The 23,598-nt window shown below is 39.7% G+C and overlaps 1 protein-coding gene across 1 annotated transcript in view; it reads left to right on the top strand.

Moving 5' to 3' along the window:
* The window catches only part of EFHB (EF-hand domain family member B), a 53,991-nt gene extending 33,047 nt beyond the window's left edge, over positions 1-20,944 (top strand). The window contains exons 7-13 of the mRNA XM_003256731.3: positions 1,069-1,152; positions 1,727-1,794; positions 3,737-3,891; positions 12,078-12,285; positions 15,781-15,993; positions 17,678-17,859; positions 20,604-20,944. Of these exons, the coding sequence (XP_003256779.2) occupies positions 1,069-1,152; positions 1,727-1,794; positions 3,737-3,891; positions 12,078-12,285; positions 15,781-15,993; positions 17,678-17,859; positions 20,604-20,777 (1,084 nt within the window). The 3' untranslated portion in view covers positions 20,778-20,944. The remainder of the gene's footprint in view (positions 1-1,068; positions 1,153-1,726; positions 1,795-3,736; positions 3,892-12,077; positions 12,286-15,780; positions 15,994-17,677; positions 17,860-20,603) is intronic.
* The last annotated feature ends 2,654 nt before the right edge of the window (positions 20,945-23,598 follow it).

Here is a 23,598-nt window from a genome sequence, read left to right on the forward strand (position 1 = left end):
AGATGTGGATAAAAGGGCATGAGTGTTTTTATGCTTTTTGATTCATATTGCCCAATTATTTTCAAAAGGACTGTAGCAATTTGCACTAGCAATCTGTAAATGTTTTACCATACTTTTTTTGCCAAAGTTAGATATTCTCTCTCTCTCAATATGCTTATATATATTTGCTTGTTTACTGGAAGTGGCGCTTTGCTATTCTTTTATTTCGCATTTATTTTATTACTAGAGAGTATTATAAATTCTCCATGTATTTGCTTACTAGATGTGAGTTATTTTTTTATATCCTTTGGCTATTTATTTATTTGATGCTAAATTTTTTTATTTTTATTTTTATTTTTTATAGAGGTGGGATCTCACTATGTTACCCAGGCACGTCTCAAATTCCTAGCCTCAATTGATCCTCCAGCTTTAGCTTCCTAAAGTATTGAGATTACAGGCATGAACCACTGTGCCTGGCCTGATGCTTAATTTTCTTCTAGCAATTTTACGAACTACACTTACTTTATTTTTTTGAGACAGGATCTCACTCTGTCACCCAGGCTGGAGTACAGTGGCGTCATCTCAGCTCACTGCAACCTCGGCCTCCCAGGCTGAAGCGATCTTCCTAGCTCAGCCTCTAGAGTAGCTGGAACTACAGGTACATGCCACCACGCCCAGCTAGTTTTTGTATTTTTTTAAGAGACAAGGTTTTGCCATGTTGCCCAGGCTAGTCTCAAACTCCTGAGCTCAAGCCATCTGCCCACCTCAGCCTCCCAAAGGGTTGGGATTACAGCAGTGAGCCACTGTGCCCGGCCAGGAGCTACACTTACAATAGTGATATTAACACCTTGTTTTTATTTACTAAAAATATTGTTTGCTTACCTTATTCATTAATCAAAGTTTATTTTATTTTAGTGTAAATGAAAAAAATGAACACATAAAACTTTGTTTTTAGCAGAGAGTTTCTTTTGAAACTACATTTGTTCCTTGAAGGCCTAATGATACTATGGTATTCTTCACCTTATGTATATTTGGCAGCCGAGAATACTTTAGGTAATAGAGATACCTGATAATGTTCTAATTTTGCAGGAAAAGAGGAGCTAAGTTTGTATCCAAAAGAGCGGATGATTTCAAAGAAAAGTTTCAACATAAACTTGGAAGAGTTTTAGATCCGTAAGTTAATGATTAACTTCAAATTGATAGTTTCTTTGCATAGAATTTAAAAAATACTCTTGTGGTGACTGTTGGTGTGCCTATTAGATTCTATCTATTAAATAAGAAAATCATTATTTTATTGTTAATCAGTTAATCTGTTAATATCTATAGAATTTGGGATTCCAGGAAAGCAGTGAGTTCTCCAAAATGCAGAGGGCACTGGAGAAGAGAGAGGGATAATTTTGCGTAAAGCATTATTTCCTGGATATCAGAGATTTAACTTACTGTGTTTACATTTTTCTTTGTCTTTCCTGTCTGTCTTGCTCTCTACTTATACTTTGGTAATTTTGCTTTGAATGTGTTCTGTTTTTTCTTTGTAATTCTGAGCTCCTGAAAAAGGGTGAAAACATTCAGTCATTGTTAATGCAAGTGGAAGATCAGACAAAAGATCTATTGGAGAACTCTTGTTTGATCTTCATAGTTTGGTTATGAGATAAAATATGGGCTACTAAGAACATATGGCAAACATATTTTAAATTCCAGAGATGCCATGTGGTGGGTATTTTAACTAAGGATTTGTTTTCTTTGATAGCATTGCAGAAACAATGAATGTTCCCCCAGACTACACATTTGGAGCTTGTCTCCGTCCTGAGGAATATGGTAAATATACACACTTTCTCCACAAAAACCCCAAACAGCAACAAAATCCCCACAAAGTTATGCAGTTAAGCTCACCATCTCCTTATCTCAAAGCTTCTAGTTTTAAAGGCTTAAAATGTTGCATTAACATTAATGAGAAAAGTATATAACACAGAAATAAATTTTTTTCATATTATGTTTGAAATAGCTACAGTTGGAAGCCCTTGTAATGAGTACCGTAAGTGTAGTTAAGGCTTTGAATTTTATTTAGGAAAAATAAATATGGCCTATATTGAACAAGCCACAGGGAAATGGGGCATCTTTTTAATGAATTCGGATATTGTCCTAGTCCTAACTTCTCAAAGTGTGGTCTGCAGACTGCCAGTATTGGCATCCCCTGGGAGCTTCTTAGAAATGCAGAATCTCAGGCCCCATCCCGGAACTATTGAATCAGAAACTGCATTTTAACTATATTTCTGGGTGAATTTTAAGCACATTCAAATATGAGAAAGCACTGTACTCTACAAGCACATAATTAAGAACCACTCTTTTCCTACCAGCCAGCCAGCTAGCCAGTCAGTTGATCAATCAATCAATACATAAAGTAGCCAAAGAAACTTACTTGGATTTTGTCTTTATTTCTAGGCAATCTCAACAGCAGATATCTAAAGGGAAAAATGTGCTACAGCTTATCAGGATTGGGCTGTATATCAGTGGTTTTCAAAACATGGGCTGTAGACTACCTGCATTAAAATCATCCAGGGAGTTTATTAAATCTGCACATTCCTGGGACCCATGCCCTAGGTATTCTGATTCAGTAGGTTCTTATATACACTAAAGTTTAGGAACCGCTATGAAAAATGTTTTGGCTAAAGTCCACTCATTGACAGATAGAATAAATATTTATTGAGCTTATGCAAGACAGTGGTTTGGAGCATCATTAATTACTACATTAGGAAATTGTATTTGGGTTCTGTTTTTACACAAACTACTAATGTTTGATGGATGCCTATCCATCGTAGAGGCTTTAATATCTTTTGAAGAGGGTAAGGGATGATTAGGAAATCATCAATTAGCTTGAAAAAGAAGTAGGTAATCATGGTAAATTCTGCCTGTTTGAGGGCAAGCTTCATGCTGGTGGGTGCTCTTCTTGCTGTCTGTTGGATCCTCAGGGTCCAGCACGTAGGACATCTTTCATCAATATTTATAGCATGAATTGATGAATTAAAAAAATAAGAGAAAGCTGAGAGTCCTGGCAGCTTATGGGAGATGTGTGTAGGCCAGGGAAAATGAACAGAGGCAGGAGGTCTCCTCTGGCGATATCCACCAAGCTGCCACATCTGGAGCAGCATGGTCAACTGTAGTTGGGGTGGGGGTCAGGACTCTTAGTTAATGGACCTGTGAAGGGAGGCAGGCCTCTAGTGCTGGTGGTGGCATGAGTGGAAGCAAGGCTGAGAAATGGGAACTTGGTATGCAGACTGACGGCCAACTGGAAACTCACATAGGAGAGGGTAGATAATTTGAGTTTAATTTTTACAAGGCTCTCCCAGTTTAGTCAGTTCCAAGGCACACTGAGGGTTCCCCACCCGGAATCAGCCCTAGCTTTGAGATCCTCAGCATTGTAGACAAATGGCCAAGAGGTAGTCAAGCAAGGACTTCGCTGTCTAAGGAAAAGATCTGACAGTTGAGTGCGGTTGGTGATGTCCACACAAAATTCATTTTTTTAGATTTTCTTCTTGAGCAGAGAGGTAACATAAAACAGGAATATTAATTTTTATCAGTTAATGTATGTACTTTTCCTTAGAGTATATAAGGATTTTCTGACATGCTGCATAATCATGTCAAGAGTTAGATGTTTCTTTCATTCACAGAGGTTGCTAGATCTCTCACTTTTTTTAAAAGATAGAAATAATCTAGAAAGACTTTAAATTTATGTAAAAAAACTTTTTTCTCTCTTCAATAGGAGTTGGTGATCTCATCCATAATAGACTTCCGGGTGAATATCTTCGAGGCAAGGATAGACGGCGAGCCCTGATTGCAGCAGTTCGGCATCACCTGAAGAAAGTTAATTACCAAAAGTTTGAGACTTTGCTGGCAGCCTTCAGGCACTATGACAAGGCCAGTAATGGGAGAGAGCTTTTTGGTAATGCATGGGCTTACAGATCCCAGCAGTTTGGTGTAGATCAGGGGTCAGCAAACTATAGCCTGTGGGCCAAATCCAGTCCGCTGTTTGTGAAAGTAAAGTTTTACTGGAACACAATCATGCCTGTGTTGTTTTCAGTATTGTCTGTGGCTGCTTTTGCACTGTGAATGCAGAGTTAGGTAGTAGCAACAAAAACTGTATGGCCTTCAAAACCTAAAAATATTTACTATTTGCCCCTTAACAGAAGACGTTTGCTGACCCCTTTTGTAGATTATTGGTTGTCAAAGTGTGGTTCCACTACCACCATCACCATCACGTGGGAACTTGTTAGAAATGCACATTACAAGGCCCATTTCAGAAAATACTGAGTCAGGAACTCCGGGGTGGGACCCAGCACTTTTTGCAAGCCCTCTGGTGATTCTGATGCACATTCAAGTTTGAGAACCACTGTTATGGATTATTAAACTGCACTGTGCTGGGAGCAAGGGGCAGTGGGTAGCACTGGGGATCCCTGGGGAAGACTTGACAATCTACACCTAAATCTGAATATGTACACAGAGTACCTGCATTCTAGGTCCAAGTCAAGCTTAGAATGTCTTTTCCCTGGGGAACAGGGTGTCGTTTTAGTTTTGAGAGTGTAAGATCATTCAATGTTCAAGCTACTCTAAATTTTATTCTTTGAAAAAAATCAGATCAATCTAGGGCTACATAATTACCTCGCATCATTTTAGGCCATCACAGAATTGCTTTTTACCAAGCTGCACTGCCTTTAGCTTATGCTGAGGAGCACTATAAGAAACTCCCATTGAAACGTGGCATATTTTTTGTTAGTATGCCCATGAGGCTTTTATTTTTGTCAGATGCATCTTCCTTATAAGAAACTCAGTCTTGACATAGGAAATAATTGCACTTCATCTAAGTATCTGATGACTGGTTTTTATCTCATGGATAGCATGTATTTTGTATTTATTATGCACACCTTTTTACTTTGGTTACCAGGAAGCTTGGAGCCAACTCAAGAAATAATGGTAGTGACATGAGTAAGAGAACCTACCACAATATGTAGTGCCCTGCTTTTAAGAATTCTTCATTTTAAATGTAATTAAAGGAAAGATGATCATCTTAATAGCTGTTGATTATCTAAGTAAACCACCAGGCATATTCCTTATGATATATTAAGCAGGGAGAAAATTACTGAGAATTATTTAATGCTGATATGCCATATATATATATATGCTTATATATAAATATATGTTTATATATAAATATAAATTATATATATTATTTATAATATATATTTATACATATAAACAAATTATATATATTATTTATAATATATATTTATAGATATAAACATATATATTTTTATATAAACTATATATATTTATATATAAACTATATACATATTTATATATAAACATATATATATTTATATATAAACATATATATTTATATATATAAACATATATATTTATATATATCAACTATATATATATTTTTATATATATATATTTTTTGAGATGAAGTCTTGCTCTTGTCCCCCAGGCTGGAGTGCGATGGCGTGATCTTGGCTCGCTGCAACCCCCGCCTCCTGGGTTCAAGCGATTCTCCTGCCTCAGCCTCCCAAGTAGCTGGGATTACAGGCGCCTGCCACCACACCCTAATTTTTGTACTTTTAGTAGAGACGGGGTTTCACCATGTTGGCCAGGCTGGTCTTGAACTCCTGACTTCAGGTCATCCGCCCACCTCGGCCTCCCAGTGTTGGGATTACAGGCGTGAGCCACCGCGCCTGGCCTTGATATACCTTTTAATAGTTAACTTAATATGCACAATGTAGCATTCAGTGTCCGTAAGGGGCTTTTTTTCTGAGAGGGTAATAAGATGTGGGTCTAGTACACCTGTAGGTTAATTTTTGATTATTTAAATCTTATATTATTGGATGCCACATTTAATTTAATGGAAAAACAAAACACAACAGAGCAAATAAACTGATTTTCTAAATGAATCTTCTTGGTTTATGAAATTAATTCTGTTATTTATTGAGTAATCATAGTACATCAAGCATTATTCCAGATAATGTATAGACCTTCCATTTAGGGAATGGAAAATCTAGAGGAAGAGTTACCCATTGGGTAGCAGTAGTGTGCTAGAGTTGGCTTGAGAGAGCATACTGTTAAATTTGCAGCAAGCTTACAAGCCAGTTGACATCGCAATGGTAGCTAGAAATTACCATGAGAAGAGTATGAACACCATGGAAAGCAGCACCTGCTACAAATCAGGGCTTTTTTTCCACCACACTGCCAAAAAGCCAGTTGTTGAACATATGTAACACAACGCTGAAGTAGAGTGAGGCCCAAGTACTATGATAAACTCAGAGTTGCAATCAGGGATTTTGGCTCCTAGCTATCATAGACTATGTAATTCATGACAGATGTTCTTAGCAATGCAAGTCAGCTGATGATTTTCTCTTTTAATTAATTGTCTAAATAAGCATGTGTAGATTTGTGCTCACTTAAGCAGCACATTTGTTGTCAATATGTAAACACTGTTAACTTAAAACTAGAATAGTTTCCTAAAATAAATTTTGCTGCTAGGTTATAGGGCTCTCAGTTAAGTTCAGTAATTGTGTATAGTCCTTGTTTTTGGAGGGGCTGCATGAGGTCAGTAAGTCCAACCTCCTGTCTGTCCATGCCACCAGCTGATGGTATTTGCTCAACTTGTGGAATGACTGCAAATGGGGCTGGGGAAGATACCCAAAGGTGTTCAATGTGGAGGTGCAGTAACTAGGGTCATTCTCTGCTGTTTCCAATAGATTTCTTGGTAAAGTTGAGGTGGATGTCATTCAAATTGTGGTCAGAACTGCCTGGCAGTCAGTTAAAACTAAGGTGTCACCAACAGTTTGAGAGAGCTACCAAGGCATTTTCCTTTATGATGCAATCTTCAGGAGTGGGCTGAAAAACAAAATATCATGATGTCCCTCACTCCCCTGAACATCCTGGGTCTAAAGTGTTCTCTCTCCAAGAGCTCAGTTGCTGCTCTCCCTCTATTGCCGCAAAATCAGGGTATCCCATTCCAGTAGCTATAACTTCACCTTTTTCCCATTTACCTCTTATTTTCACCTAGAACTTTTGTCTGGAAAGGTCGGGCATAAAAGAGAATAAAACAGACCTCTGGAACTTTTCTAAGAAATCCCTGGTCCCTCTTATACCTGACCTTTCCAAACAAAAGGTCTGGGTGAAAATAGAGAATATGGACTGGGCATGGTGGCTCATGCCTGTAATCTGAACACTTTGGGAGGCCGATCACCTAAGGTCATGAGTTCGAGACCAGCCTGACCAACATGGCGAAACTCCATCTCTACTAAAAATACAAAAACTAGCCAGGTATGGTGGCACATGCCTGTAATCCCAGCTACTTGGGAAGCTGAGGCAGGAGATTGCTTGAACTTGGGAGGCAGAGGTTACAGTGAGCTGAGATCACACCACTGCACTCCAGCCTGGGCAACAAAGAGAGATTCCATCTAAAAAAAAAAAAAAAATAGAGAATATGGGAAAAAGGTGAAGTTATAGCTACTGGGATGGAACATACTGATTTTATTTTATTTTATTTTATTTTATTTTATTTTATTTTATTTTATAGATGAGAGTCTCACTCTGTTGCCCAGATTGGAGTGCAGTGGCACCATCATAGCTCACTGCAGCCTTGAACTCTGAACCTCAAGTGATCCTCCTGCCTCAGCCTCCCGTGTTGCTGGGATTACAGATGTGAGCTACTGCTCCCAGCTCTCACACTGATATTTGAGAGGTATACTCAACCAAGTGGTTATTATCCTTATGATCAAGCATTATGTAAACCCAACAAGAAAATCAGGAGGCTGAAATAGAATTAAATTTGAACGTCCTAGAATCCTTTTTATGCCTGGTTGCTACCAAAAGGGCAGACCAACCCTACTGGCCCAGGATTGCTGTTGGGGGGAGAAAAGATGCACCATGTCTAGGAATGGTCATGGAAGTAATACCAGTTTTCAAAATAAGTCTTTATAACCCCTGCCCCTTTTATTCTGATTATTATTCAGGAAACAGCTGCGATATGATGAGTCCTTTCTGGGGACAGCTGCATTGAGTGACCAAACAGCTTTACTAAGGTGTGGGTGCCAAGAGCTGGTGAGAGAGGTAGACAGTTTTTGAGAAGGCCATTCCAATGCTCAATAATACCATATGACAATGGATGGTAGGGAGTAAGAAAGCTTCACTGAATACCTTGACTAATAGCTCATTGTTGAATAGCTTTTGTGCTATAGGGTGCACCCCATTGACAGGCTGAAAATGTTCCAGAAAGCAAAACGCGTTAACTTAACTTTATGGGTCCTACTGTTGGGACTAGAGCCATATGATTGGACTGGAATGGCAATTCCATAACTTGAATAAGTGTCAATATTGGTGTGGCACCACCGATAGCTCTGAGGAGGGAGGGGTCAGAGGTTCACTGTAGTCAGTCTGTCAGGAGCATGAGGGAGATCCCTATGTGTGACGTGTCCTCTCTCACCGTGAGACAAATGAGTCAACTTCTGGCAGTCACAAGTTTGGCATGTAGTGGTGGCTTCTGCATTAGAAATATGGAGTCCTTTACCTTGTGCCCTGTGTGTAATGGGGGTGTGTTGCCACGTATGTACAGGCAGCAATGTTGGCAATCTGGATGATTGAGGCTTGATCAGCAGCTTGATTCCAATCATTCCCATGCTTATGGTGAGTATCTACATGAACTACCCAGATAGTTCAATCAGTAGCCATAATTTTTGTCCTATAGTTTGCAGTCCCTTAAAGGGGTGTCTTTAATCTGCTATTCTATTGTTTTCCAAGTGGCAAACCAAACAGGTAGGCCACAGTCAACAGCCCAAGAGTCAGTAAAAATATAACAGGTTTATCAAGGGGAGTATTGGCCAGAGCCATGAGAATGGCCTTTAGTTTAGCTCAGTGAAGACCACCAGGTTTCAGCTCAGCCAAACTGTAAGTGAAACAGGCCCAGGCATTTAGAGGAGGTTCTGTGAATTGAGGGTCTTCTTGAGCCAGTGGCTTTGCTTCGGGTGACAGAGTGGTGAATAAATTTTTTTTTCTAAAGGATCACTTCTCAGCTGAGTGTGGTGGCTCACACCTACAATTCTAGCATTTTGGGAGGCTGAGGCAGGAGGATAGTTTGAGGCCGGGAGTTTGAAACCAGCCTGGGTAACATAGTGAGATCCCATCTCTACAAGTAAACAAAAATAATTAGCCAGGAGTGGTAGTGCCAGCTACTCAGTAGGCTGAGGGAGGAGGATCACCTGAGCCCAGGAGTTTGAGGCTGCAGTGAACTATGATCGTGCCACTGCACTCCAGCCTGGACAACAGATTGACAGCCTATCTCAGCAGCAGCAGCAGCAGCAGCAGCAATAACAACAACAAAAATATTGCTACTCTTTTACACATAAAGCTGAGATGTTACTGGGGTTGGGCTGGCTGCATTCTTGAATATGCCATTTCCATTTGGCATATGAGGCTTGTTTGCTTCTTTTTCATTTTTGTTAATCATTGAGTCCAAGTTGGCCCACCTCAAAATGATTATCAGCTGGAGAGTGAGAAGGCCTCCATGGGTCTAGTGTTCAGTTTCCAGAGGAGCTCAGTGACAGGCTAATAGCTGCTTTTCAAAAGAGGTCTACCTGGTAATTATGTTAGGGAGGCAATGAGTCCTAAACTTCACCATGCACCTCCAAGTGAAGGTTGTCTTTCTTTTCCAGAGGCTCTAATTGGCAAAACCACCAGTTACAGACTTGTAACTCAAAGGAGTCATTAGGGTTGTGGGGTCCCAAAGGTACTAACAATTGTCTATACATGGCTCTTCTTGATCAGGATAATCCCCTCTGTCACATATGAACATTCACTATACAGACATGGAAAGCATCAATACCAATTAAACATTCAGCCTTGGAAACCATAGCAATAATACATGGTTATCTTTAATTCTTCTCTGCGAACTCTGCCCAAACCCCATTAACTGAATTCGGACATCTTTCCCTACCATCCTCTCCCAGGACTGACTATGATGATGACTTTGGGAACTGTATCCCAACCATAAAAATGTGAGAATCTCACCCCACTGAACAGATGCATCCCTCTTGAAGACCTGGAGCCCTTGGTCCTACTTCTACTCATCTTTCTCCCCAAAGCAGATGAGATCAGGGCTTGGGGGAGGGAGAGATTAAGGGTACAGAGGGAGAGAATGGCTTTGCACTAGTAAGTAAGAAATACCTACTTTGATTTTGAGTGGCATGGTGGTGGAACGGTAGCTCCATGAAACAAACCACCAGTGTTTTCAGTGCACACAAAGCCCTGCGTATTAGGCAGTAATTTATCATTGACAGGGTCTGTTTCAGTTTTGGGGCTCTGTTGATTCAACAGCCACATCCCACATTGCTTTTCAGCTAGGGATGAGTGTGGGTTTGCATTTTTGGTTGTAGTAGAGACTTTTGTTTGTTTGTTTGTTTTTGAGATGGAATTTCGCTCTTGTGGCCCAGTCTGGAGTGCAATGGCGCAATCTCGGTTCACTGCAACCTCTACCTCCTGGATTCAAGTGATTCTCCTGCCTCAGCCTCCCGAGTAGCTGGGATCACAGGCATGTGCCACCACGCCTGGCTAATTTTGTATTTTCAGTAGAGATAGGGTTTCTCCGTGTTGGTCAGGCTCCCAAAGTGCTGGGATTACAGGCGTGAGCCACCATGCCTGGCCTGTAGTAGAGACTTTTATAAAGGAGTCTGCTTTAATCCAGGGCATTTGCAACTCTATTGTCAAGATCATGTGTTTTTTTTTTTTTTTGAGACGGAGTCTCGCTCTGTCGCCCAGGCTGGAGTGCAGTGGCACAATCTCGGCTCACTGCAAGCTCCGCCTCCCGGGTTCACGCCATTCTCCTGCCTCAGCCTCTCCGAGTAGCTGGGACTACAGGCGCCCGCCACCACGCCCGGCTAATTTTTTGTATTTTTAGTAGAGACGTGGTTTCACCGTGGTCTCGATCCCCTGACCTCGTGATCCGCCCGCCTCGGCCTCCCAAAGTGCTAGGATTACAAGCGTGAGCCACCGCGCCCGGCCAAGATCATGTGTTTTAAGTTTTCACTCTGTTTGAACACAAGGGTTAAGTAGGGAAGTTTTCCAGGGCTGTGGGTCTGACTGCAAGAATTTATAATTCATTGAGTCAGTTTCTCATTCTCCAGGGGATTGCCTCCATCAGCATTGTAAATCCAGTCGTGGGCAGTAAGAGCTTAAATACTATGCAGTGACTCATTTATGATTCCTCTTGGGAGTTATTTCCTCTCAGGGAAGTCTCTCCGAGGGGACCAAAGCTCCCTTATAGCAGGCAGAATCCACTGCAGAAACAAACAAACAAGAAAACTGGGACCTTTGCCATCATCTCTGAATGGATTTAAGGTTGGCTTGATAGACTGCAGGAGGGGCTGAGAGCATGCTAAGATGTCCCACCTGTTGACATTCTTCCTTAACAAACATTGTGTGCTCTGCCCCTTCATCTCCCAAGTGACTCAGCCAGTTTCTGCTGAGAGCCCTTATACATTTCCCTCTGTTCATACTCATTGGAGGTACTTCTGTCTTTAACTGCTGTCTGAAAGGAGGTGAGACTTTTTCCCTCCACCCTCCTCCCTCTACTTACGGGGATGAATCTTAGCGTTACTTGTTACAATGGGGCTGACCATCAGATTGGTAGCATTTCCCTCTTGCCCATAAGAGTGTTATGAAAACCAGACCACTGTCTTTGAACCCACCTCCATGAACTTGTCCTGCAACTATCTCCCCAATTTCTCCTTAATAACAAGCAATGAAATGAAGGGCCATTTATTGCCGGGTTAAAACACAGAAGGTATTAAAAACTTTGTAAGGGTAAAAAATTGTAGAGAGCTGTCAAAAGTACACACCCATTGGTCACATGAAATGTCAAGCCCATATCATGGTAATACTACTATACCACGGTCTAAACAGTATATTTGACTCCTCTTCTGTGAAAATTGAGACAAATTTGAATTTATGTGATGAAGCTATTTCTTTTTTCTTAAACTAAATAATGTTGCCTACTCTGCTCTTGAAGGCAACTCCCATTTTATGTTCTTTTGCTTCCTGTATAACAGAAAGGAGATGGGATGATAGATAAAGCCGAGCTGCAGGAAGCTTGTGACCAGGCCAACTTGAGTTTAGATGACAAGCTCCTGGACCAGCTATTTGACTACTGTGATGTGGATAATGATGGCCTCATTAACTATCTGGAATTCGCAAATTTTCTTAACTGGAAAGACAAAATGCTTCTTAAAGAGTGTGAAGAGAGGGTCATTATTAAAGGTATTTAATTTTTGAAGGTTTGATGAATTATTTTTTCAAAAAAATTTAAAATGTATTATTATTATTATTTTTAATACAGACAAGTTCTCACTATGTTGCCCAAGCAGTCTCAAACTCCTGGGTTCAAGGGATTCTCTTGCTTTGGCCTCCCAAAGTGCTGGGATTATTGGTGTGAGCCAGCATGCTTAGCCATTTGCTGAATTCTTAAATGGACTTCTGTATTTTAATTTTTCTAAGAGCTCAGCTATATTCAACTTTAATATTATATGAAAAATAAAAATATACATATATACATAGTGTTTATTTGCTTGTTCATGCATGGAATATCTGTGGTAGTGTAGGAAAGAATCAATAGCATTTATTATTTCCAGGAAGAGGCAGTTGGATGGCTGAGGGACAGGGTGGCAATGAGACTCACTTTTTAATCTATGTTTTTGTATCTTTTGAGTTTGGAACCATGTATTATTTATTCAAAAAATTAAAAGCACAAAACTTACACTGAAGCTCAGAATATAAAAGACAGTTTCTCAGAAACCTGTTTAAAAACGATTATCTGAGTAGTTAGTTCCCTTTCCCAGGAAACATGCAATTTGACATAAAATTAGATTTTAAAAATTCTGTATAAAAAGGAAAAACAGCATAATCTTTACTTTTGATTCAAATATTATAATGTTTACATCAAGCTTGTCCAAGCCTTGGATCAAGACAGCTTTGAATGCTGCCCAACACAAATTTGTAAACTTTCTTAAAACGCTGAGATTTTTTTGCGATATTTTGTTTTTAAGCTCATCAGCTGTCCTTAGTGTACTTTATGTGTGGCCCAAGATAAGTCTTCTTCTTCCAGTGAGGCCCAGGGAAGCCAAATGGTTGGATACCTCTGGCCTACATTTTATCTTTCTGTATCATTACATATATAGATATACATATATACATATGTGTATATGTATATATTTTAAGCATGTCTAAAATAACACTGAACATACTATATAAGGCTTTTTAAAATTTAACTTTCACATTTCTTTTCTTCTTCTTCCTTTTTTTTTTTTTGGTAGGGTCTTGCTCTGTTGCCCAGGCTGGAGTGCAGTGGTGTGATCTTGGCTCACTGCAATCTCTACCTCCCGGGTTCAAGTGATTCTCATGCCTCAGCCTCCAGAGTAGTTGGGATTACGGCAGGTGTGTGTCACCATGCCTGGCTCATTTTTTGTATTTTTAGCAGAGACAGGGTTTCACCATGTTGCCCAGGCTGGTCTCGAACTCCTGGCCTCAAGTGATCCTCCTGTCTTGGCCTCCCAAAGTGCTAGGATGACCAAGAGCCAACATGCCCAGCCAGCTTTCGTATTTCTAAGGAATGAAGAAATGCTTTTTTGGTTTCTATGAACTACATTTCAGTTCCCTCATGCTGATATATTATGACTTACTAAACCATTTCTTCACTCTATGAAATTTAGGCTGTTTCTAGATATTTTAAAAGTAATATGCATAATGCTATAATGATCATATCTCAAAAAGCTTTTTATTTCTCATTTCTTGTGAATGTTATTATTGTCTCAGAAGTGGCTCTATTTTCATTTTGCTTTTCTAAATGATTTTACTGATTTGCAATTTTATCAGCTAAGTCTGTGAAGTTTTACTCCAATCTCACTTCCATTGAGTGTTATTTCAAACAAAAATTCTTACATTCTTAGTTGGTTTATAATTCTTTAGTTGATTTATAATAATACCTCATTTGCCTTGCTTTTTTTTTTTTTGAGACCGTGTCTCACTCTGTTTGCCCAGGCTGGAGTGCAGTGGTGCAATCATAGCTCACTGCAGCCTTGAACTCCTGGGCTCAAGTGATTCACCTGCCTCAGCCTCTTGAGTGGCTGTGTTGCCCAGGCTGGTTGTGAACTCCTGGCTTGAGGGATCCTCCCTCTTCAGCCTCCCAACATGCTGGGATTATAGGCATGAGCCACTGCATCCAGCCTACCTTAATTTTTGTATCTTAATTATTAGAGGTTCAACTTTTTTTTTTTTTTTGAGACGGAGTCTCGCTCTGTCGCCCAGGCTGGAGTGCAGTGGCGCAATCTCGGCTCACTGCAAGCTCCGCCTCCCGGGTTCACGCCATTCTCCTGCCTCAGCCTCTCCAAGTAGCTGGGACTACAGGCGCCCGCCACCACGACCGGCTAATTTTTTTTTTTTTTTTTGTATTTTTAGTAGAGACGGGGTTTCACCGTGGTCTCGATCTCCTGACCTCGTGATCCGCCCGCCTCGGCCTCCCAAAGTGCTGGGATTGCAAGCGTGAGCCACCGCGCCCCGCCAAGGGCCTGAGCATTTTCATAGCAGCAATTGGCAGGAACTGAGTGTGGGGAGAGGTGGGGTTGCGGGGAGGAATGCGTTCTTCAGAGAGGTAAATCTTTTCTAGTTTGCCACGGTATCCACCCTTCTCTAATACCAGCAGGCCACTTGCCTTTGCAACCCTTACTTGGGCTCCCCTAGAACCTTTAGAATTTTTCTAAAGATGGAAACACCACAGCGCTCTCTAGTGGTATATATGTAGTAACCAGATCTGAAAAAGATTGCCGGAATTTATTCCTAAATTTCAGAATTGGCTCAGCAAAGCAATCTGCAAAAGAGGACAGAGTCTTACAACTTCAGTTCTATCTCAGGGTTTTCCTTTGTAAACTGACTTGTCAGGAGTTAGTTGTAGAAACAGTTCTTGAGCTCACAGTGAATTCTTATCATCTCTCTCGATGTTGTAATGCATGCTCCCCCCAGTCAAGTAGAGGTGGAATTTTCAACTACAAGCATGTCTTGTCTTATTTCTCCCTAGGGCATAGTGCTAGGAAAAACTGTGTAGTTCAAGTTAAATATTAAAATACGCTCTTTTTTTTTTTTTTTTTTTTTTTTTGAGACAAAGTCTCACTCTTGTCCTCCAGGCTGGAGTGCAATGGCGCGATCTCGGCTCACTGCAACCTCTTCCTCCCTGATTCAAGTGACTCTCCTGCCTCAGCCTCCTGAGTAGCTGGGATTACAGGTGCCTGCCACCATACCCGACTAATTTTTATATTTTTAGTAGAGACGGGGTTTCATCATGTTGGCCAGGCTGGTCTCGAACTCCTGACCTCAGGTGATCTGCCCGCCTCAGCCTCCCAAAGTGCTGGGATTACAGGCGTGAGCCACCGCGCCTGGCTGCTCTATTTTTTTTTTTTTTTTTTAAGAAAAGAAATGAATGGATTCTATGTTTACATTTGGTCTCTCGTATTTCAAAGCTTTATTCTAGAATAAAGTGAGTGGAGTGGCAGAAGAAAACATTAGGCCACGTTCAGATTTCCTGGTGTATGACGGTGGCCTGAACTTACTCTTCCACAGTTGAGTGTTGGGTCAGTGGAGGGGTCATCCCAGCTGTTTCCATCAGGAAGAAGAGACTAGATGGGAAAACTTATCTTGTTGCAGAGCAGCTAAGCACTAAGCAGTAATGTATTCCTGCATTTTTTCTTTCCTTTATTTTCCTTAAAGGTGGAAAACCAGATTGTGTAAACCCTACTGAGGCTAATGTTGAAGAACCTGAACCAACTCTCCTCATAAAGCCAGAAGATATTGTCTTAAAAGAACCAGGGAGCACAGAAAAGACTCTCCGGACACTTCTGAGACCAAGTGATAAAGTTTCCAAGTACTATAAGACAACTTCTTCTGAGATCAATGCAGTTGTAGGAGCCGTTCCTTCTACTTGTATGTCACTTATTTATCAAGTTTTAAAAGCATCAACAAACGTGGAAGCAAACTGTCCTCTGTCTGTCCTTGCATTGTCCCCTGCCTTTCTCCGTTAGACTAAGTTTCTCAACGCCTTGTACCTTGCATTTAATTCGTATTCTAACTACCTGGGGAGGAGAGGCCCACGTATAAATGTTGATTGAACTGAATTGCCAATGATGACCAAAGTAAAATGATTTTTTATATATTAGTGAAATGGAAACCATTATAGATCAGAACATCGAATGTTATACATTGTAGTAATTCAGACTCCACCAAGTATTAATATTAGATGATTTTTAAACCATATGATTCTTAGCTCCATACATATCTGCCTTCAAATATTTAAAGAGCTTTTACATAACATTTCTCTGCATATTCATTCCCCATGTGTTAGTTTGCTGGGGCTCCTGTATCAAAGTACCACAAACTGGTGTCTTAACAGAATTTTATTGTCTCACAGTTCTGGAGGCTTGAAGTGCAAGGTGTCAGCAGGACTGGTTCCTCTGGTGGATTGTAAAGGAGAATCCATCCATGCCTCTCCCCTAGTTTCTGATGATTTGTTAGCAGTCTTTGGCACCACTTGGCTTCTTCAGCATCACCCTGATCTCTGCCTTCATCTTCACACGGTGTTCTCCCCATTTTCATGTCTGTGTCCAAATTTCTCCATTTTACAAGAACTCTAGCCATATTAGGTTAGGGGCCCACCATACTACAGTATGACCTCATCTTAATTAATTATACCTGAAATGTCCTTATTTCCAAATAAGGTCACACTCTGAGTTAGTTGAGGTTAGGACTTCACCATATAAATTTTGGGAGGAGACAATTCAACCCATAACATCCATATATCAATATGAAGCATGATGAATATTGGTAATTTAGAAAAACTATTTTATGTTGATCAAGATCACATCCTTGGAATAAGGACATGATTGAGGATTTACATATTTTTCTTAACTGGATTTTTATAGACATGCTATACATTCTAGAGTAAAGAAATCTTGTTATTCTCTTTAGACTGTGTTGTCCAGTAGAAATAAAATTGAAGTCATCTATGTATTTACAAACTTTTTAGCATTAAAGAAAACCAGGCTGGGCATGGTGGCTTATGCCCGTAATCCCAGCATCCTGGGAGGCCAAGGTGGGAGGATCAATTGAGGTGAGGAGTTCAAGACCAGCCTGGGCAACATAGTGAAACCCTGTCTCTACAAAAAATACAAAAATTAGCTGGGCATGGTGGCAAACTCCTATAGTCTCAGCAACCTGGGAGGCTGAGGTGGGAGGATCACTTGAGTCCAGGAGTTCAAGGCTGCAGTGAGCTGTGATCATGCCACTGCATTCTAGCCTAGGTGATAGAGTGAGACCCTGTCTCAAAAAAGAAAAAGAAAAAGAAAAAAAAGTCACGTTAAAAAAAGAAACAGGTGAAATTAATTTTAATACTATATGTATTCAAAATATTATCATTTCAATAACAAATCAATATAACAGTTATTAAATATTTTGCTTTTTTGTACTAAAATGTTTGAATTTTACATTTGGATTACACCAAAATTCTTCCTAGCCACATTCTAAGTGCTCAATATGCACATGTGACTGGTGGCTACTGTGTTACACAGCTTTGTTTTAGAATGTCTGTTTTCTTTCCTCATCAATGACCTAGGTTACCCCATTTGTGGTGTTCCAACCATTCGATCTGACATTCCCGCTCCCCGAATTCGTCGCATCAGTGACAGAACTAATTATGGTGAAGAAGGTAGTGCGTATTCACTACTATATCCTACCATCTTCGCCCAGAAAGGAGTGTTTGAAAGAGACTTCTTCAAGACCAGATCAAAAGAAGAGGTATAGGATATAAACATACAAAAATGGAAATGTTTTATCTACCAACAACTACTATTTTAGACTTTTAAAAACTTGGGTTTTTATATTTACAAAAGTTTACAGGATCCCCAAGTATAGGATTCTTGGTGAATAAGGCTCAACTTGGTTGTGACACCTGGTACAATTCTTGAGGTAGAATTTATGCTGTGACAGGAAGAGCAAATTCATATTTTACATTCAATATGGTCCATGTAAAGAAGAAAAATATTTTTCTAAAACATTTAATACTATTCTAGTTGAGAAAAGGAACAGGATCAACCGCTTCCTTATGTAAGCATCCTGATGGCCTTGGGCCTCTAGAACTAAGAGTGGGCATGAGGATGGTCACTCTGCCACCCTTCTTGTCCACTGCTATCATATGTCTCAGATTATCTGCAACAAGCATTGATTTAAAATATTCTGTCTTGTTGCCACACCACAGGTAAGATAATACGTCTGTCGTATTTATTTATTTATTTATTTATTTATTTATTTATTTTTGACTCAGAAAACATGATGCCCACATCCGAGATGATCCTCTTCCTAGATGAGTTATAAAGCTAGGGCTGTAAAACCAGCTAGGTCTGAATAGCCACTGGGGTGCTGAGGGCCAGAGATTGATAGCAGTGCTCAGTTAGACCAGCCTGTCTACATCTGTGCTTATGGAAAGCAGGTGTAATTCAGGGAGTACTTGCTTCTTCAGAACCTTCATAGCTGGAGCTAGAAATGATATAGGAAAAGACATACGATGCCTTTTCGGACTTCAGATGAAGGGTTAATGGCTTGGAAATGTATTAAATACTAACTGAATTAATGGCAGATGCATCCCAGCAATTCTTTCATACGGAGGCAGGACAGAGAGGAAGGAGAGACAGAGGCTGATGCTTGCTTACTGTACCCAAAGGAGGAACCTGGTATCCTTCCCGAGGATCAAAGAAGAAAACCTCCAGATTGTGTTTTCACTTTTCTCAATCACTCTAAAAGGACTATGAAATAGAACTTTAGGGTTTCCAAAAGAAACAGAAATCTCCTGCTTGTTTCATAACGCCTAAAGATTGTTTTAACTAGGAAGTCATACTTTATCCCACAATTCTAAACAAAAAGTAAGAAGTCAAAGACCTGTTTGGAATAATAATGTTGACTTGAGGATGGATAGATTTCAGTAGACGTGTTAGGTAGTCAGCATACTACTGATAGAATGCCAAACCGCTGGAGCAAAGCCTCCCAAGGAGCGGGGAAGGAAGCAGGGGAGAAGGTCTGGGATGCTCAAGACTGACTCAAACCATTCCTGAGCTCACTCTGCAGGGGCCTTTTTAAACTACCAGTGGGTGGGGAAAATAGCAGCTATGCATAGGGGTGTTGTGTTTTTGCTTTACAGCGGCAGTTGCTAGCAGCTCTTCTCTTCTGAATTTCAGAATTTGATTTGTATTTGAATAGTACTTAATTTGTATTTAATTACACTAATTTCCCACAAGGGTACATCATTTCTAGGGGATTTTTTCATTGTTGAGATTCTGTTTAATAGATGTATTCTGCAACTATTTTATTTCTTTGGCTATTCGCTTGTAACCTTTTCGTTTCCCTTTTATTTTTTTCTGAGTGCTTCATAGTAAATGGTTCTTTTAAATTTAGTTTCATTTTAAAATTTTGTTTTCACATATTTTATTCCCACTACTCATTCTATTGTTTCTTCCCACTACTAGTTCTTACTTTCCTTTCTTATATTTTTCTTAAGACATAAGAAGCATGTTTTTCCCCACCTTCATCTGTTTTAATAATTATCACTGTATACAGATTATTTGTAACCAAACATTGCTGGTTTTCAGTGTGCTTGGCTTTTAGTGTGCTCTCTTAATCATGGGTACACTATCTGCCATTTGCACACATAGTTAAAGTTCCAACAGGCCAGTTAGATACATTTTATAAGTGTTCGTATTTTAAAGAATACAAAACTTGGCCATGCCTAGAGGCTCATGCCTGTAATCCCGGCACTTTGGGAGGCCGAGGCGGGTGGATCATTTGAGGTCAGGAACTCAAGACCAGCTTGGCCAGCGTGGTGAAACTTCATCTCTACTACAAATACAAAAAAATTGGCCAGGTGTGGTGGCACACACCTGTAATCCCAGCTACTCAGGAGGCTGAGGCAGGAGAATCACTTGTACCCAGGAGGCAGAGGCTGCAGTGACCCAAGATCACACCACTGCACCCAGCCTGGGCAACTGAGACTCTGTCTCAAAAATAAATAAATAAATAAATAAATAAATAAATAAATAAATAAACAAACAAACAAACATACAAAACTAATGTTCAAGTGGCTTAGGTGACATACACAAGACCAAAATGACAATAAATGACTGAAATGGAACTCAAACCTAGCAACTCTTCTTTCTTTATTTTTTTCACTCTTTTTACTTGAATTTTGCTACCTCTCCTTAACATAATGAGACGTTTAAAGTTGAAAGTAACTTTATATATTGGCTAGTGTATTTGAACACCCTCATATTCATAATAACAAAATTATTCCTGAGCTGACAGTATTACAATTTTGATATTTTCTCATTATATATGTATACAAGCACATGCACACACACAAATACATACACACACATACTTTTCACACATACTTTTTTGGAAAAATATCCATAGTCTTAGATGTTATAAAGATATTTTTCATTATAAATTTTAAAACATATAAATCACGGTCTATTTTAAATGCCTTTTTCTAGATTGCAGAGATACTGTGTAACATTGGTGTCAAGCTTTCTGATGAAGAATTTGAAAATGCATGGAATCTTGCATCAAAAAAGCATCACAGAGGAGAAGTTTGTGTTGAGAACATCAGAAATGTTTTAGATGAGCTATGGCATGCAGACCGGATCAAGTGTAAAACACCCATGTGATATTTTTGGACTTCATTCATTCAAGCAAAAGAATTATTAACTCTGTGTTTATCTAAAATGTTCAATCCATTCTGGTTTTAGATACGATGTTAGAGTTCAGCAATCACAGTGGTTAAGACTCATATGCCTGTATGTGTTGCTAATAAATTAGATTTTGGATTTTAAAATTTATTGTTTTCCATAAAGCACCTAAGAACTTGACAAGTGATTGAAGAGTTAACATTCAGCCTCAGCAAAGACAGTTCAGAATGATATTAGAAGTTTTGTAGGCCTAAGAATTCCATCCATTTTAGTTGGCCATCAGAATTCATAGTGTGATTTGTGATGCAAAGTTTAATTTTCTTTGTTGGTTAAGCCAATTTGAACTGCAATTTCTGTCACAGGTGATCAAAATGTAGTAACACACCAAGAGTAAGGAGATTCATGTTTATGTAGTGGACTAAAAGCTAGATCTTATGCATGGAACTACAGGTGAATTTTTTTTTTTTTTTGAGCTGGAGTCTCACTCTGTCACCCAGGCTGGAGTGCAGTGGCACAGTGTTGGCTCACTGCAACCTCTGCCTCCCAAGTTGAAGCGATTCTCCTGCCTCAGCCTCCCGAGTAGCTGGGACTACAGGCGTGTGCCACCATGTCAGGCTAATTTTTCGTCGAGACGAGGTTTCACCGTATTAGCCAGGCTGATCTCGATCTACTGACCTCGTGATCTGCCCGCCTCAGCCTCCCAAAGTGCTGGGATTACAGGCATGAGCCACCGCGCCCGGGTACAGGTGAAAAATTTTAAGAAAAAAAAAAAGTGGTCTTGACTTCCTTACATTTCCTTTTCCATTAAAAAGTTACTTGTCTTTTAAAAATTAATTCTTTAAAAGAACAAATGAAGAATACAGCTAGAGGAGCTCTTTCCATATATTAAAACCCACAAATTTAAAGCTTTTATGACAGCACAAACAAGACAAAAGAAAACATTATAAGGTTTGGGGAATAAGCAATCTTTTCCAAATAATCTCTAAACTCATGCTTTCTTAACACATTTGGCTTAAGTCATCAAACTATGGTCAAGCAGGCCTGGGGCCATTGCCCTTAAGGGAGGAGATAAGCCATCTTTCAGGATGGTCCTGATTCACTTTCCTAAATCTACTCTAAAAGTACCAGTTGAGGTTCCTTTGTGTATCCTCCTTCTAACACTGGTGGGTTCTTTATATTTTGTCCCTAGTAGGATATAAAATGGGTCAGAACTGTACATTTTCAACATCAAGGAAACTCCATTGACAAATAAAAAAGTTATCTTTTTATTCTATCTCTCATTCCAACTTATGCCCAGTCATGTTGTCCAACATAGTGTATAAGGGATTCTATAATGAGAATTCTACAATGAGAATAAATAATAGCATTGAGATACTCTGGTAATAAAATGCCAACATAAAGATGATAAACATGAAGATGATAAAATTTGAATAAACTTTCTAGTGTCAAATTCACAGGAATAAATAATACCCAAATGTTAAATTTCCTTGCCAGTTAAAATTTGAAGATAAAATTCGAAGTAATTCAAGACTGAAATCAAATTATCCAGTGTCCAGTGAGTTAAAAATCCAAGGAAATTATCTCTCCCTTTTTTCTGCTTCTGCCAAGTTTCAGCCAAGGTGTTTGGAAGACCTGGGGAGAGGTGTGTTTCCTTTAAGCAGCTGTGTCTTGAGCTACTTCTCACTGGGAAGACCATAGTTCCATCCTGGCTTTTAAAGTCATAGTCACTTAACTGAAGTGACTCAGCGGGCTGAGCTTCAATTTTAGGAAGTCAAAGATGTAATAAGACGTGCAAGATTTCATAGCTCCCACCAAATTTAGGAAATAAGCCAATTCTTAGCTCTGAGAGCAGTTATCTCAGAGCAGTTTTCTCAGTGAAAATTGTGTTTCTACAACAAGTATCTGTATGTCACCGAAGATATAGAGGAAATTACGTGGTATCTGAGTGAAGGAGAGAAATGGAGAAAAATCTTGATTTGAGCCTTATCAGGGTGTTCATATGTGTACGTTAGCTAGAATTTATGACCTATGGACTTAAACGAATTTGGAAGAAATGAAGTTAATTTTGATACTATGCATTTACTATATCTGGCCTAAAAATCTACGTTATGTATACTGTCTTCTCTTATTGGAGCACGACATTTGAAACATTATTTCCTTCATGCAATTTAGAAATTTTGGACAGAAGCCCAATCATTACTTTTTTTTTTTTTTTTTTTTGAGCTGGAGTCTCACTCTGTCACCCTGGCTGGAGTGCAGAGGCACGATCTCAGCTCACTGCAACCTCTGCCTCCCAGGTTCAAGTGATTCTTGTGCTTCAGCCTCCCGAGTAGCTGGGATTACAGGTGTGTGCCACTATGGCGGGCTAATTTTTTGTATTTTTCGTAGATATGGGGTTTCACCTTTTTGGCCAGGTTGGTCTTGAACCCCTGACCTCAGGTGATCCATCACGTTGACCTCCCACAGTGGTGGGATTACAGGCGTGAACCACTGTGCCTGGCTGGTCATTACTTTCTATTATGAAGTATCTCTCTTCCCTACTCAGCCTATTCTATACTTTTCATTATTCTTTGAGGTGCTAGGGACTGAATAGAGTGCAGGTGCTATTTAGCAGTCTTATCGTCAATATTCTTTTCAAGTGCACTCCTTCAATTCTGTGCCTAGGAATTGCTTCCATTGCTTCTTGTTTTGGAATTGCCTAGGATTCAGAAACCTACCTCCTGTTAAAGTTTCTTCTATGAGTTAAACTAGCTAGAATCAAAGTGGCACATGTGATGGAAGTGATCATTGAGCCACATGA

This window comes from Nomascus leucogenys, chromosome 4, assembly GCF_006542625.1.
Source record: "Nomascus leucogenys isolate Asia chromosome 4, Asia_NLE_v1, whole genome shotgun sequence".
NCBI classification, from domain to species: Eukaryota; Metazoa; Chordata; class Mammalia; order Primates; family Hylobatidae; genus Nomascus; species Nomascus leucogenys.